General features: G+C 43.8%; 1 protein-coding gene across 1 annotated transcript in view; it reads right to left on the reverse strand.

Annotated features, from left to right (window-relative positions):
• Positions 1 to 931: 931 nt before the first annotated feature.
• Positions 932 to 15,173, reverse strand: part of LOC136581633 (uncharacterized) — a 44,405-nt gene continuing 30,163 nt past the window's right edge. The window contains exons 6-12 of the mRNA XM_066582248.1: positions 13,325 to 13,513; positions 13,125 to 13,214; positions 7,007 to 7,096; positions 5,531 to 5,653; positions 4,560 to 4,691; positions 3,555 to 3,671; positions 932 to 3,468 (exon numbers count right to left, since the gene is read on the reverse strand). Coding sequence (XP_066438345.1) covers positions 3,346 to 3,468; positions 3,555 to 3,671; positions 4,560 to 4,691; positions 5,531 to 5,653; positions 7,007 to 7,096; positions 13,125 to 13,214; positions 13,325 to 13,513 — 864 coding nt within the window. The 3' untranslated portion in view covers positions 932 to 3,345. The remainder of the gene's footprint in view (positions 3,469 to 3,554; positions 3,672 to 4,559; positions 4,692 to 5,530; positions 5,654 to 7,006; positions 7,097 to 13,124; positions 13,215 to 13,324; positions 13,514 to 15,173) is intronic.

Consider the following 15,173-nt stretch of genomic DNA (forward strand, 5'->3'; position numbering starts at 1 on the left):
TATTACTGATAGAGCATAGATTTTTGTTGTTTATTATCTCTAAACCAAGAACTAGAGATGAGCGAGCATACTCGCTAAGGGCAATTGCTTGAGCGAGCATTGCCCTCAGTGAGTACCTGCCCGCTCGAGAGAAGAGGTTCGGCTGCCGGCGCGGGTGACAGGTGAGTTGTGGCAGTGAGCAGGGGGGAAAAGAGGGAGAGAGAGATCTCCCCTCCGTTCCTCCCCGCACTCCCCCACCGCCAGCGGCCGAACTTTTTCTCTTGAGCGGGCAGGTACTCACTAAGGGCAATGCTCGCTCGAGCAATTGCCCCTAGCAAGTATGCTCGCTCATCACTACCAAGAACACAATCAAAGCTATCTGTAATACAGCCTGAGATACTGTCTGTAGAACTACAGTTGAAAGTGGGGGCTACAGTGAGAGCTACAGGCATATGTAACTCCTACTTCAGCTATATCACAGGATGCATTGCTGATAAAACCAAGAGTCTTTTCTTTAAAACAAGAACACAATCAAAGCTATATCTGCAATAGGTAATGGTGGACACATCTGGAAGGCTGTATTTACACAGGCATTACAAGTTTTGCCCTAGATTCTGGTGAACAACTTGCATTGCACAACACATGGATACTTGTCCCAATAGCTGAACGATGTGTCGGACACTGTACATTACATGTTTTATTCTCATACTTGTACAAAAACGGGACACGCAGTGATTTTTTCAAACGCGGACCATCAGTCTGATTGACAAAACACTCGTACATGAACCCATTCACGTGAATTGTGATATGTATGGAATTAGCACAGCTAAAAAAACAATCAGATTGAACTCAAGAATATTTTATGTGCAAATATCCCTATGTGTGATAAAACTATCATAAAGGTCAGTAACAAAATTAAAAAGTCAATAACAAAACATGCCGTAAAATTAATTTATGGGTAAACTTCAAGCCCCTATTTCTATGGCTAATTGAGCTTTAACGACTGACTTAATCCTATGTAGGATCTGACAACCAGAACTTGTAAGAAAATAACTTTATTTTCATTAGAACAGGTGTATTGCTGACATACATTTCCATTAATACTTGTTCATGTCTTTGGATTGCAATACCGTAATTTGTAATAACAGAATAATACACAATTTAAAACATTTTTAAAATATTCAACTTCTAAAACTAGTACATGGGAAAAATTGGCACAGTTGCCCAGAGCACCCAGATTTCTACTTACATTTTCAAAAGGGTGTCTTAAGAAATGGGAGCTGGACTGTGACATGGGCAACTGCACCACTTTGCACATGCTCTAGTTTCTATAAACCTAACCCAACATACTTAAAACTATGTTTTCGGGTGGCTTCACACAGGCGCATGCGTAGAAATGCTCGCAATAGCGTGACTTTTTGGGTTATAAAGGTCGTGCTGTTGCGTGGAGTTTAAAAAGTATGAACGCGCTTGTGTGAAGCCGCCCTTAGGCTGAGTTCTGATATGGCAGTTTCACCACAGGGGTCAGATGTCAGATGTACAGTGTTCCTGAATGAGGGCCTTTCAATTCCCATACATGCTTAGCAGCAGTTGCCACATATTAATGCAATGTGGGATTTTATAGCCTTTCTCCCTGTAAAGCCTCCAACCCACTGGCCATGTGTCCCAGTTGCGTTTGAGAGGCTTGGGCACAACTTGCATCCGAAACCAATATCCAAACAGCCTGAATATAGATGTGTATTTGCACGTCCTAATTCTTGTCTATAGGACATGCAATGAGGTTTTTTTTGTCCATGTGACAAAAGCAGCAGTGTACATAGTCCTATAGGCTATAATGGGTTTGTGTGCTGTTCGTCAATTAACACAGACAGCACACAGAGCCAAACAGCAGACTTCAAATCTAAAGTATTCCATTGATTTCTTAAGGGAATCCCCACCATAGTCTATACAGTGGAGTCATAATCCATCCATTAAAGAGGAAATATCTTTACGATTACAATATGTATAAAAATGATTTTTCAAAAAAAGACATTAAATAACAGAACGACGCATATACAGGACCCAGGTTCACCAATGGGTAGAAGACATTGATGTTTACTTACACATCAGTATATAGCTATCATAAATGTGCCTGTCGCATGAATAATAGAGGCATCGCTGTGTATCCCAAAAGTTGTTATAATAGAATACACAACATATAAAATCACTGCACTAAAGCGATGCCAGAGTATGCTGCCCACAGACAGATCCATGTGAGCCCCACATAAATGCCGCATGCATGTAAGCTAGCACTATTAGATGTTAGGAAATAGCTAGAGGGGTGTTTGGTGCCGGACTTCTGCTCACTAAATGGGTATGGTCATATTATGTAGTGCTATCTTCTTTATCCTATACGTTTGTTTGTTCTGCAGGGATAATTGAACTACCTGTGTCTGTTGATGTGATTGAATTCTTTTAAGGCTAACTTCACCCGGCGAGTGCGATATCGCGCTCATCAACATGGTTTTCTCGCCTGTGTGCAGTTGGCATATGGGCAGTGTGTTATAATGCTGCTATTTTGTATATATTGGGTTAATTACTGCTAGTAGATAATATATATATATACTATGTGGGGTTTACTTGGACATGTTTGTGGGCATACACTTTTAGTTGCCACTGCAGCGTACTAATCTATATTCTATACATTGCCATGAGGTGGAAAGATAAAGGAAATAAATCCCTTTGAGCGGCCTGGCTGGATGCATGCGACAAGCATGTTTAGGATAGTTTTTTACTAATGTCTAATGCATTACATTCATGCGGTGGGATCTATTCATGTGCGACACACCGTTATACCTCTTTTATGCATGCGACAGACACATTTATGATAGCCATTGGTGAACTGGGGTACTATATATGTATCATTTTGTACTTTATTTGAATGTCTTTATTGGAAAATAATTTTTATACACTTTGTAATAAAGATACTTACTCTTTAATGGATGGCGTATGACTCCATTGTGTGTTCTGGTTTCTAGTTTGATAGGAGTTGCTACAATATGTACAAGAAGGAGGTTATTGATGCACCTAGCCATGTTGTACAATCTCATGTCCTTGAGTTGTTGGCAATCATTACTTAGTCTATACAGTGCAGATGTTTCAATTTACATCCTTGATTTAAAAAAAAAAGAAACCTCTTCTTTATACAGAATCTGCATGCAGATTTTTTCCCATTGACTGGGCTAAAACCAGGACCTGCAACAAATTAGAACCTGCAGCAACATTTTTGGACATGGCCAAACCGTGTCATTACTATTTTTACAAAAATACAAAGTAAACATTCAGGTAAAAACTGTTGGAGTATTAAGAGTTGAAAGAAGCCAGTCATTATATGATGTCCTTTGGTTTCTCGGCCAGGAACAGGCCCCAGCGCTGATCACCCAGGCTACAGCGATGAAGCTTTTCCTTCCAGCCTTCAATAATGTAGTTGTAATCCTCTTCAGAGAAACTCTACATGGAAGAGGAAGTGACAATTACTGGACATTACCGAGTGTTGTGTCAGGCACATTACACCGCCCAGGACTTTAGGCCATTACCTCTAGAAATTCCTGCTTTATCTCTCGTGTATGTGCAAGCTCCTTTTTCAGCACTTGTACAAATTGTTCTGTCCGATCCTGAACCTGAACTCCGACAAAACCAACTTTCTGCAAGAACTGAGGAGAGAAGTGAAAGGTTACAAGTAGACGGTCTACTATGGCACATCACTGCATGAATCCAACAAAGTGTTAGAATGAGCTTTATTAATCCAAGAACGTAAAAAGAACAAAGAATCAGAGTAGTGGAAGGATTCTGTACGGGAATGATAGATCCAAAGTATGCAGACAACATCAAGCTGGTGCAGATGATGTTCCATTAGGATGTCAAGGCTCTGGACAGAATGAGGGCAGCACGATGTCCTCATTGAGGGGATGAAGGGCTGACCTGGTCGTCTCGAAAGACGATTTAGCAAAGGATTCCAGTCGTCTATCGTGCTGTTCTTTAAAAGATGACGCATCTGCCAGGGACAGGGTACTGCGTTTGGACAGTTGTGACGCTGGAGCATTCACCGGTGGTGAAGACCACCACCTTTTTAACTATGGGAGGGGTATAGCTGGTAGGAGGAGTCCACTCTTCCTTTGCTTAGTGTCCATATCCTAGTGGCAGGAGCTATACACAAGGTCTTCACTGTGTCCCCCAATGGCACAGCTAAGAAGTTAAATTTGTCTTACAATGTATGCCAATTTCTAGCATAAATTATAATAAATCTGTAAGGCTGTCAAGGCCCCACCTTCTGCAGGCCCCACACACTTTATGATTAGCGACAAGAGCAGTGTAAAATTAAAAAAGGTTCAAATTTTTGCACCATAAAGCTAGCATAAAGCCATTTATATATTGCCCCCCTCTAGCACAAATGTATTCCAGTTGCCTGCTTTTCAGTAAACTAAAAAGAAATGTGGTTCTTCAGATGGGAAAAGTCTTTTACCTTTGAAATACTAAGATCATAGCTACCATGTACTGAAAGATGAGCACCCATAGCAGCCCTACGTGTGTTCTTGAATTACCTTGCCATACTGCTCAGGTGTGTATAGAACATAACCCCTCTTCTTCACATACTCCTCAAACACTGAAGACCACGGCCGTCCACCACAACAGTAATCTGTTATTAAGAGTTTCCCTCCTGGTTTCAGCCAAGACTGTAAAAGAATGAAAAGAAGAAAAAAAAACATACCACATTTAAAGGGAACCTGTCACCGCTCTAATTCATCAATAACTAACTTATGGTGCTGTTAGGCAAGGTGACAGTGGCTGGATGGTGCATTTTTATACTCACCTGCTCCCTGCGGTGCCTGCCACTGAAGTCCACACTTTGCACAGAAATCTGAATCTTTTCAGATTGCGGTGCACATGCTCCTCCATAGACTTGTATGGGTGAGTGCATGCACAAGGCACTGAAAAAAGTCAGATTTTTGTGTACCGCACGCCTTCCGCGCTGGGCACCGTGGGAACAAGGAAGCAGGGGAGTACAAAAAATACATCATTCAGATCCCTGTCACCTCGCCTAACAGCATCATAAGTTACTTTATGGTGCTTCAGGCAGGCCACCTGAGAGAAAAGACAAAATTAAATGCAACAGTCCTTAATGGGGTTGTTCAGCATTAACTCCCCTACAGTTTAGAATGAGTGTTGTTCATTCTGCAGAAGAGAGATATTACAGTTTTGGACAAACGCAAGTCGTTCTACTTCAAAGGGCTGTAGCTCCGGCTCTATCAGTGCTTTTAGTGTCGTTTTAAAGGCATCTAAAAGTTTATACAGAAAATTTTAAAAAGTTATTTTTCCCTTACGCAATGCTTTGAATATTGAAAAAATAAAGATCCACTTTTGGAAAAGCTATGCATAGATGGTAAAGATAACTGCATATACTGTATCTAATCACTACCACTTTTATCTGATAATACAGTAGGAAAACTGGGAAATGGGGGAGTGACATTTCTGCCCCCCTCCCAAGGTCACTTAAGTTTTCATTTGGTCTTACATAGAACTTCCTGAAAAGTGCTCCTTTGTCATTGATGTGCAGAATGGTGTCTCGGCTGTACACCACATCAAATGATGCTTCAGGGAAGATCCTTCTTGTGGCATCTCCTATTTCAAACTGCACCTGCTAAAATAAGAAAAGGTTTTATAAAACCTTAGAAGGGCATCTTCACACATAGCAGAAATGCTGCAGAAAATCTCATAGCAAATCTGCATCATTTCCGCATCACAACCCCCATCAAAATCTATATAATTGGTACAATTTTGACTGGAAATCAGGTGCATGCCTGCAGCTGATTTCATCCTCGCCTGCTATCCTCTCATCTCAAAATACTGCGTGCTGCAGTACCCAGAACGCAGTGCATATGGGCAGCTGCTAATGAGTGCCACAATCACTAATCACGTGATACTAAAGTGGCATCACAGGACTGTCTTATCACATGAAAGCCAGTGGTGGCGCTCAGCAGCAATTGCCAGTGCATACTGTGCTCTGGGTACAGCAGCACACAGTATTAGGAAATGAGAAGAGCGTAGCGCAGGCTGAGATCAGCTGCAGATCCACAGCTGATTTTGATTTAAAATCTGCAGCAATGGTGCACATTTTGACAGGGTTTTTGATGAGGAAATGCTGCTAGTTAGGTCTACCAGAACAGATGGTTCTAGCACTGATTAAAGAGTAACTGCGCTTTTTCAAACTTTTGACATGTCAGAGGAACATGTTAAAATTTTTGATAGTGGGGGTTCTGCTGCTGAGACACCAACTGGTTGCTAAAACGAGGGGGCTGCAGAGCATTGTGTCCCTTCATCTGTCTGTGCTGCCTGTTGGTTCCTCTCAGCGGCTGAACACGGATGCTTAGAGGTCTATAGAAAATATTGTAGGAGTGCAGTGTACATATGGCCTGGAGAGGGCGATAGACAGCGATTCTGATACCTGAGAGAAAGAGAACATCTGTGAGGGTGGCAGGAACTAGATAAAAAGATCAGCTCCTACCACACACAGGGGGAACAAAGCTGGCTGCTAGCCAGATAGAGACAGGCTGTAGGAGCAGCCATCAGAAACTTGGAGCCTAAGGTCCAGTTTGGACCAGTATGGGCCTGTCACCCATCTGAAAGAGAAGAATGCCCTTTAGATGCCCCAGGTGGGAGGTTTGTGATGGGGACTCTGGGGGTTGTGAACCATGGATATTGTATGTACCACAAGTTTTGCTATGCTTTGATGTGAAATAAAACTGGCAGGTGCCAGATTTTTAAAAAGTTCCTGTCTCTGGAGTGTTTGTACATTAAGTGCCCATTCCCGACGGAGAGGTCGTCGATCTAGGATGCAAGTAACCCCAATTAGCCACATATGATGGAGGATGCAGGCAAATGGGATGGTGCACAAAGCTGCAGAGTGCAAGCGACGTGTAAAATGGAAGTCCGCTACGAGCAGTGTTGCTAATTCTCCAACCTACCCAACAGGCTTAGTTACATAACTCACCTCAGGAGCATTCTCCTTAACAGCCCTCTCCATGGCAATTTCCACCATGTTAGATGACAGATCCATCCCTAGGACTTCAACCCCATACGTCTGTCAACAGTAAAAGAAAAAAACAAGCATATGTGGCCTAAGTGTTCAGAAAAGAGCTACTATTAATAAAGTGGAACTAACCCAGAGACAAAAAACGAGATTTCTTGCACTTACCATTGGTCAGCCAATCCCCTGTGTTTGGGGGTAGATATATACCCCAGCCCCCCTGCAAGAGGAAGCTGTATTTCCTCAGTCTTTGTGCCTGTGTCATGTCAGCTTGTAGCTTGCTGTGTGTGTAGTGTCTGGTCAGCTTGCAGCTTGCTGAGTGCTTGGTGTCCTGTGCTGCCTGTTTTGTGTCATGCTAGAGCAGTGACTGCAAGACACAAGGAGCTTTGATCGCGGCCTTGCAGTTTAAGTTCATTGGCCAATGTACAAACCAATCCCTCGTCTTTATATTCAGCTTTATCATCTGCTGTGGTAAGTGAGTTTGTGCATTTGTTTGGTCATACTTGTCCTGGTTCCGTGTACCAGCAATTCTGTGAGAGCCAGGGCCGAGGTTCAAGCGTGGGGCCGCCTTTATTGGGACGATCGCTCTGCTTGTTAGGTAGAGTCTAGTCATCTTCCCTTTAGCACAGGGTCAGTTTCCCCTTCCGCGTTTTGTATGCCAGTACTGTCATTTTCCCCAGTCTGTTGCTTAGTGCTTAGTTGCCCACACTAACAAAGCTAATCGGTTTGTATGCAAGCAGTAGCAGAAGCAGAGTAGGATGAAAACAATGATACATTAAAACAATAAACAGTAGAACACCATGCGGGTCACCAAGAATAAACACTTCAACAAAGAGCCAATTGCGTAGGTGCTGTGTTCCCAAATGAACAAGGTGAGAAAGATTTTATGGCAGTGCAAACAGTCTCATCCATGTCATTAGGGGACACAGCTGAAGACCAAGGGGCTTTCTAGAGCAGTCTGCAGGGGTGGTAATTTTAGAGAGGAAATCATGCAATCAATTATATAGCCATCTGCAGCACACACCGAGGAAGAGAGGTGTCAGCTGATGAAATTTGTGAACTTTGTAAAACTTTTGAAAAGTGTATAGAGGTCCATGTGGCGGCCTTGCAAATTTGAAGAGCAGAAGCACCGTTGCGTTCCGCCCTGGAGGCGCCCACAGCTCAGGTCGAATGTGAAATGACACCCTCGGTAGCCTCAAGGTCACGTCTCGTACCATTAGGAATCACAAAAAAAGGGTCAGGACACTTGAAGGTGGATGTCTGAGACAAGTAAATTCACAGAGTATGAACTAAATCCAACCTATGGAGAGCTTGTGCCTTCGATGAGTATGAAGGACAGAAAGAGGGTAGAATAAGGTCCTCATTATTGTGGAAAGACAACACCACCTTCGGCAGGAAGGAGGGCACAGGGGGGAGGACCAACTTTTCCTGATGCAATACGGTGAATGGGGACTTGACTGACATGGCTGCAAGTTCGGAGACTTGGCGAATGGATGTGACAGCCAGCAAAAACAATATCTTGCAGGCCAAGCAGCAAGCCAGAATGTTATGCAAAGACTTGAAGGGATGTGACTGCCAGGCATCTAGGACCAGATTAAAGTCTCAAGATGGAACTGAAGAATGGTAGAGAAGGGCGGCATGCGCGACTCCATGTATGAACGTGCGAGCAGTCAATTTTGACACCAAAGGACTCCGAAAAAGAATAGACAAGGCCGATACCTGACCTTTTAAGGAAATGAGGCACAAACCCATGTCAAGACGCTCTTGGAGAAATTACAGGAGGTGGGACAGACAAAAATGCATGAGATGTAAATGTCATTGCTTGAACCAGAAGAAGAAAGCCTTCCATGCACAGTGGTAAACACGAGCGGATGTGGGTTTTCTAGCATCCATCATAGTATGGATGACAGGTTCCGTGAAACCACGGGGTCCCAAGATCACAGCTTCAACCACCATGTCATTAAACAAAGAGTGGATAAACTCGGATGTAAGTGGGGTCCCTGTAAGGAGATCTTCTCAAAGATGTAGACGCAACAGAGTACCATGTGTGTCAAGCGTGTCCGGAGCCACAAGGATCACTGAAAGGCCTTCCAGTTTGATCTTTTTGAGACGCTAAGAGATGAGTGGGACAGACAAACGTGAAATTTGACACGAGCATTGGTTATGTCATAAATAGGAAAAGCTAATGGGTCCCAATTCGATTATTCAATTGTAAGTGCAAAACAATTAGCGTCAAAATTTTACGTAATAATCTAAATCTCTCACTTCCCAAAGTCATAGAAACATGTCGCCAGTCTTCAGTGTTTGTTATTTTCTCTGAATCTCGGAATATAGGGCTGGCATTAGACTTTCCCTGTTACCCTATTGAGGAGGCCGAACAATGTGGCGTTAACCATCCTTTTGCCTGTCCTACCCTCAGAAGAACAGGAGGCATGGTCGACCGCTAACTGGACCCTGACCCACCAGCCATAGTGTCCCTCTAGAACCAGAGAACTCCCTTCTCAAAGGCAGGTGAGCACTGGGGTGCACACTGCTGGACTCTCTACCCATCCCTTTCACTAGCAAATTTCATGCCCAACCTCTCCAGTGGACAATCCTCTCTAGGTGGAACAAATCTGCTCGCTTACTCAATAGAAAGATCCATCTACATTTGACACGACACTGTGATGCTCCCTACAGTGATGCCTAGACTTCCCTGAGGCTCACCTGGGACAATCATTTCGGGCACTTCAGTGGCTGGTCCTCACCATGGATGCCAGTCTTCTCAGATGGGGGGATATACAACACAATCTCACAGCACAAAAAGCGTGGCTAGTACGGGAGTCGTCTCTCCCGAAAAATGTGTTGGAGCTTCACAGTACAGCAGTCATGGGAGAAAGCTGCTAAAATCCTGACATGGGTGGAAGCCCACCTTTCAGCTATCTTGGCAGTTCATATATTGGGTGTGGATTACTAGATAGCCGACTTCCTGAGTGGGGAGAAAGTCTATCCAGAAAAATGGCAACTACATCCCAATGTGTTTCAAGAACTTTGCCGAGGTTGGGGTTGCCGAGACGTTGACGTCATGGCATCCTGAATCAATTGCAAACTTCCAATCTTCTTGTCCAGGTCCTAAGACCGCCAGGCTCGAACGGTGGATATTGTCACAATTCCATGGAATGACTTCAAGCTTTCCTACATATTTCCCCTTTTCCCACTCATCCCTTGGCTTCTCAAAAAGATCAAACTGGAAGACTGAACGGAACAGAAAGGGGTACGCACTCAAGAACGGACACAAACCACATAAACCAGATGTGCATACCAACACCAGGCGGCCAAATACTTACCAAATGTACTACAGCTGAAACACATGGAAATATGGGTAAGTAGGTACGAGGTATTGGTTTGTAGTTTGGCCAGAATTTGTAAGCTCATAAGCCCTCGTCAAGGGTCCTCGTTGTCTTGGGAGTCCCTACTCTAACAAAATTCCTCAATCAAAGATTTCGGACAACTAATGTGTCCAATTACTAGCAAGCTAATATAGTGCGTATATTTTATGCGTGCCCTATAGAGTGGCAATTCTGAATAATTCACAGGCCCTCCCGGCCACAAACACACCAGTGGCGGTCGATTTGTATGATATATTTTGACCGCAACAAGTGTTTAATAAGTGCTCTACGCGTTTCACCCCCAACCACACAGGGGCTCCTCAGGGGCCAATAGTTATACCAGGAATCAGTTTCTGGCAAGTGGTTATGGAGAACAAGAATGTCGTGCGAAGGTCAAATCACCTCCCTCACGTACGTATTAGTTAGTGATCAGCTAGTATGTTTCAAGATTATTTGTTAGTGATTAGCTAGTATAATCTTCCCACAAAAACAATCGTGGACAAAAAAAAAAATTATCTTTTTGGGAGTTACCCCCAGGAGTATTGTTATTATAGGCAGGGAAACCCCAAAAGATATTAATACGTCCCTCTATGGTTTCCACTGTGAGGGTATATATATATATTGCCATATGTTTTTTATGCTTTATACCTATATGCAAGTTCTATTCAATTCCAAATAAGAAAAAACTTAATCTGTCGCCTTAACATCAGATATTCCAAGGCTTTGCAAGGCTGAGAGAGATGTTTCTAGAAATTCAGAGATGATACCGAACCAGACACGAAGGCCACGTGTACTTGGCTGTTTTCCCAGAAGCCCATATCAAGATGTTCAAGCGTCGACATAACTTTCACTGTCTCAGGCCGGAAATCCGGACTTCCCATATATGGAGAATGCATGCTTGGCCGTTTTCTTAGAATTGAGTGGGTGATTCTTTGCACTGGAGTTAATTGAATACGTGATTTTCTGTACATAAGCCAGAGGCGCCGTAGCACGATAACGACTGTTTTCACTGTCTCAGGCCGGAAATCCGGACTTCCCATATATGGTTATGAGCCCATCACCCCTTGCTGGTGATGAGACAAAGGGTATAAGATCTCATGTAATCTGTAATAAAGCGGAGCCATGTCCCGTGTGAGAAACTATACCAGACCTCCGTGTGGTGTTTTCTTTCTTTACGGCCGGCAGCGGGGCAAGTGGGGTGGGCCTGATTGGTGCTGTACTTAGAATTACCCTGACACCACTGCCTTGTCCTCTAAGGAGCTAATCCCTCACTGGTGACTCACTATAGGGAAGGTAGTAGCATTCAAAGAGCAGTTGTTCTCCTTGGATATCTAATGCATCTACCTAACCTTCTCTCAGGAGTCAATAGTGACAACCCACAATTGGTTATTCACCCTCTGTTTCTAAGATAAGAGACAGCGTTTAAAAGCAGATATCAGAAAATAAAAAAACAGAGATGCAGCATGTCAGCCCTGATGGTGGGCTAACAGCAAATCCACTACATATATGTGTATGTTTGTTTGTCTATTTCATACTTTTTAAGTGAATAAATAAAAGTTAAATTTTAATTTTAAGCTTATTAGTCTGCTGGTCCAAAAGAGTCAGTGGTGAATTTAGTAATTGGACCTTGACTGCCTCTGTGAAACTCCCTACTCTAACAAAACAACTAAAATCACAAATACGGAACCCTGCCTACAAGTTGGGCAATAATCCCAATAGAAATGACTGGAATCTAGGGGGCCTGGCTCGCCCTAGATGGTAACAGGCAGGAACACAAGACAAGCGAGATATAACATATACACTGAAACAGGACAGATTACACCTAGTGCAGTCAACACGTACAAACATACACAGAGCACAACCCTGTTCACACCAAGTGACTGCAAAATAAAGGGATCAACACACAGAACAAGACCTTGTTGACACCAAGTGTAGTCCACACCATCAGACATACACTGAACAAGTCATTGTTCACACCAAGTGTAGTCCACACCATCAGACATACATTGAACAAGTCGTTGTTCACACCAAGTGTAGTCCATGCCATCAGACATACGCTGAACAAGTCATTGTTCACACCTGAAGTCTGCTCACCTCACAGACAGAAGGAAACCCCACTCAGAAGCACATGCATGCATAGCTAAAACAGGAATTAGTTCAAGTGTCCACACACCAAGAAATGGACTACAGAGTCAGACACCAACCTGACGTAAAAGGAAACATGTTGTCAGATATCACCCACCTGACATCATACAGGATATCAGATGTCTGGAGGCCGCACCTGATAAAAGTGAAGGGAGCAGGGGCCCATAGAACATGCAGACAGTGAGATCAGGTGTCCAGACCGTCTGCTAGGAAGGTGGGGAAAGCAACTCAAGATAGCAGCATACATGACACCAAGTACTGAAAAGATGATAATGGATTAATGACCAGCACCCTCTAGTAAGAGGGGCTAGTATTTATGTGCACAAACCGATGGCGATTGGCTTGCTGGAGAACTCCACACCGTCATTCAGCCAAATCAACCACATCTGCAACAGTGTGCTCCTGGAAACCAATAGAACTACATGTCCCAGGAGTACAATGTGACAGGTAGGTCTTGCAATTATGAATGAAACCTTTTGGAAGCCCAAGCCAATCTATTTAGAATACATTTTTCCCACAGAATATAAACAGTGTTATGTAGATAAATAACTATGACAATGTGGACCTACCTTGGCCATGTAGAAGTCTCCTCCACCAATGCCACAGCCCACATCAATGACTCGCTGACCAGGGACAAGGTTTAGCATGGCAATAAACTCCTACAAGTGAAAAATTGGCGTGTTTACAGAAAAGAGAATATTTCTTGCATCTTCTTAAGAAGAATATTACGTCCTACACCCCTAACTTTCTTCCCCTGAACATGTCTTACCTTAGTCGTTTCCAGCCCTCCGGTGCTCACAAAGCCATCCCCAAATATCTTCTCATATCTGAGTATTCCTTTCCGGGAATACTGCTGATTATCAAGGAACTGCTGGAATGTTGTATAACCCTGGTGACTATTAGTGCTCCGTGGGACCTTCTGCAGCATCCAGCAAACCTGGTTCTGATTTTTCTTTACCTGTAACACATAAATAATATGGTTATGATATGGAAGCAGAACAAAGGACGTCAAAGAAAGAACTAGTGTGATTACAGCGATATAAGAGGTATAACACAAAGGATAGAGAATAATAGGCTGCTCTGCTAAGAAAGAAGAAATTCCCGTATTGACATGTGGAGTGTATTCTGATATAGGGGAATACAATGCAAGTAAAATAATGCAAAAACATTTTAATTACGTGAGGATTTATTCTTCATTCATGCTATCCAGCATTGTGGAGCTTGAATGACAGCTAAATAGTTTGAGCTAAGATTCTGGGGTATGTTCACACATGGTGAAATATACTGTGTTTTTTTTTGCTATGGATTTGGATGCAGAAAATCTGCAGCATATTACAGTAAAGGCCACGTGGGGGAGATTTCAAGAAAAACAATCTGCAGTGTAAAGTGATATGCAGTGCAGATTTTATATCTGCGACATATCAATTTATGCTGTGGATTTTCACTGCAGATTTCACTCCCAGAAATAAGCGGGTTGAAATCTGTTGCAAATCTGCACCCATCATCCGTATTTGCATAAATTGCCCAGAGGAGCTTGCATGGCCATATAAGTCTCCTCACTCACCTCTCAGGTGCCTTCTCACACCTCTTCAGGGTGCTCTCCTTGGGAGAGACAATGACATCCCCCGACCCACTCACCCCGTAGGTGTCCCCACACACTTTTTGGGTGCTCTCCTTAAGGAGAGACAACACCCCTCTTGGCCCACATCACAGGCCTCTCAAAAGCCAAGCCAGAAACCTACTGCACACAGATGAGGGGCAAACATCCTGAAACAGCTATAAGTATATGGTTTTCTGGCTTGGTATCTAATTCCCAATTATTGTTATAAAGACCTGTAAAAAGGGTCTGACATTGATTTGAAGGAATGCTGCCATCAAGTAGGTGGCGCTGCAGAGGTATTGTTCCATCTTCCTTACTTCCACAAATTACCCAGAGGGGCTTGCATGGCCGTGTAAGTCTCCTCACTCACCTCTCAGGTGTCTTCTCACACCCCTACTGGGTACTCTGCTTGGGGAGAGATGATGACATCCACTGACCCACTCACCCCCTCGGTGTCTCCACATACTTTTGGGTGCTCTCCTTAAGGAGAGATGACACCCCTCTTGACACAAATCTGCACCAAAATCTGTGGCAAATCTGTATGCAACATATGTGGGCTTTACAACAAATTTACTGCAAATTTTGCCATGTATCCGTAACAAAGTCCAATAGCAGATTTTTATTTTTTAACCCCTTCCCGCCCCAGGACGTACCGGTACCTCCTGGGAGCCTGGTACTTCCCGCAACAGGACGTACCGGTACGTCCTGGGGATAGCGCAAGATCACATATGAATGAGTCAGTCACAGCCGGCGTCCCGCTGCAACAGCGGGGGGACATCGGAGATACGCCCCCCGCTGTTAACCCCTTCCCTGCCGCGATCTAAGTAGATCGCGGCAGGGAAAGAGTTCACAGAGGGAGCGCGCTCCCTTTGTGTCTGCGGCCGGCTCTCGCGATGTCATCGCGACAGCCCGGCCTGTCACCATGGCAACAGGATGCCAGACACTGGCGGCCTGTATTGCCAATGTCTATGATCGCTGTATAAGCGATAAGGCATGGCAGAAAAGTAGCTCTGCCATG

This window comes from Eleutherodactylus coqui, chromosome 11, assembly GCF_035609145.1.
Source record: "Eleutherodactylus coqui strain aEleCoq1 chromosome 11, aEleCoq1.hap1, whole genome shotgun sequence".
NCBI lineage: Eukaryota > Metazoa > Chordata > Amphibia > Anura > Eleutherodactylidae > Eleutherodactylus > Eleutherodactylus coqui.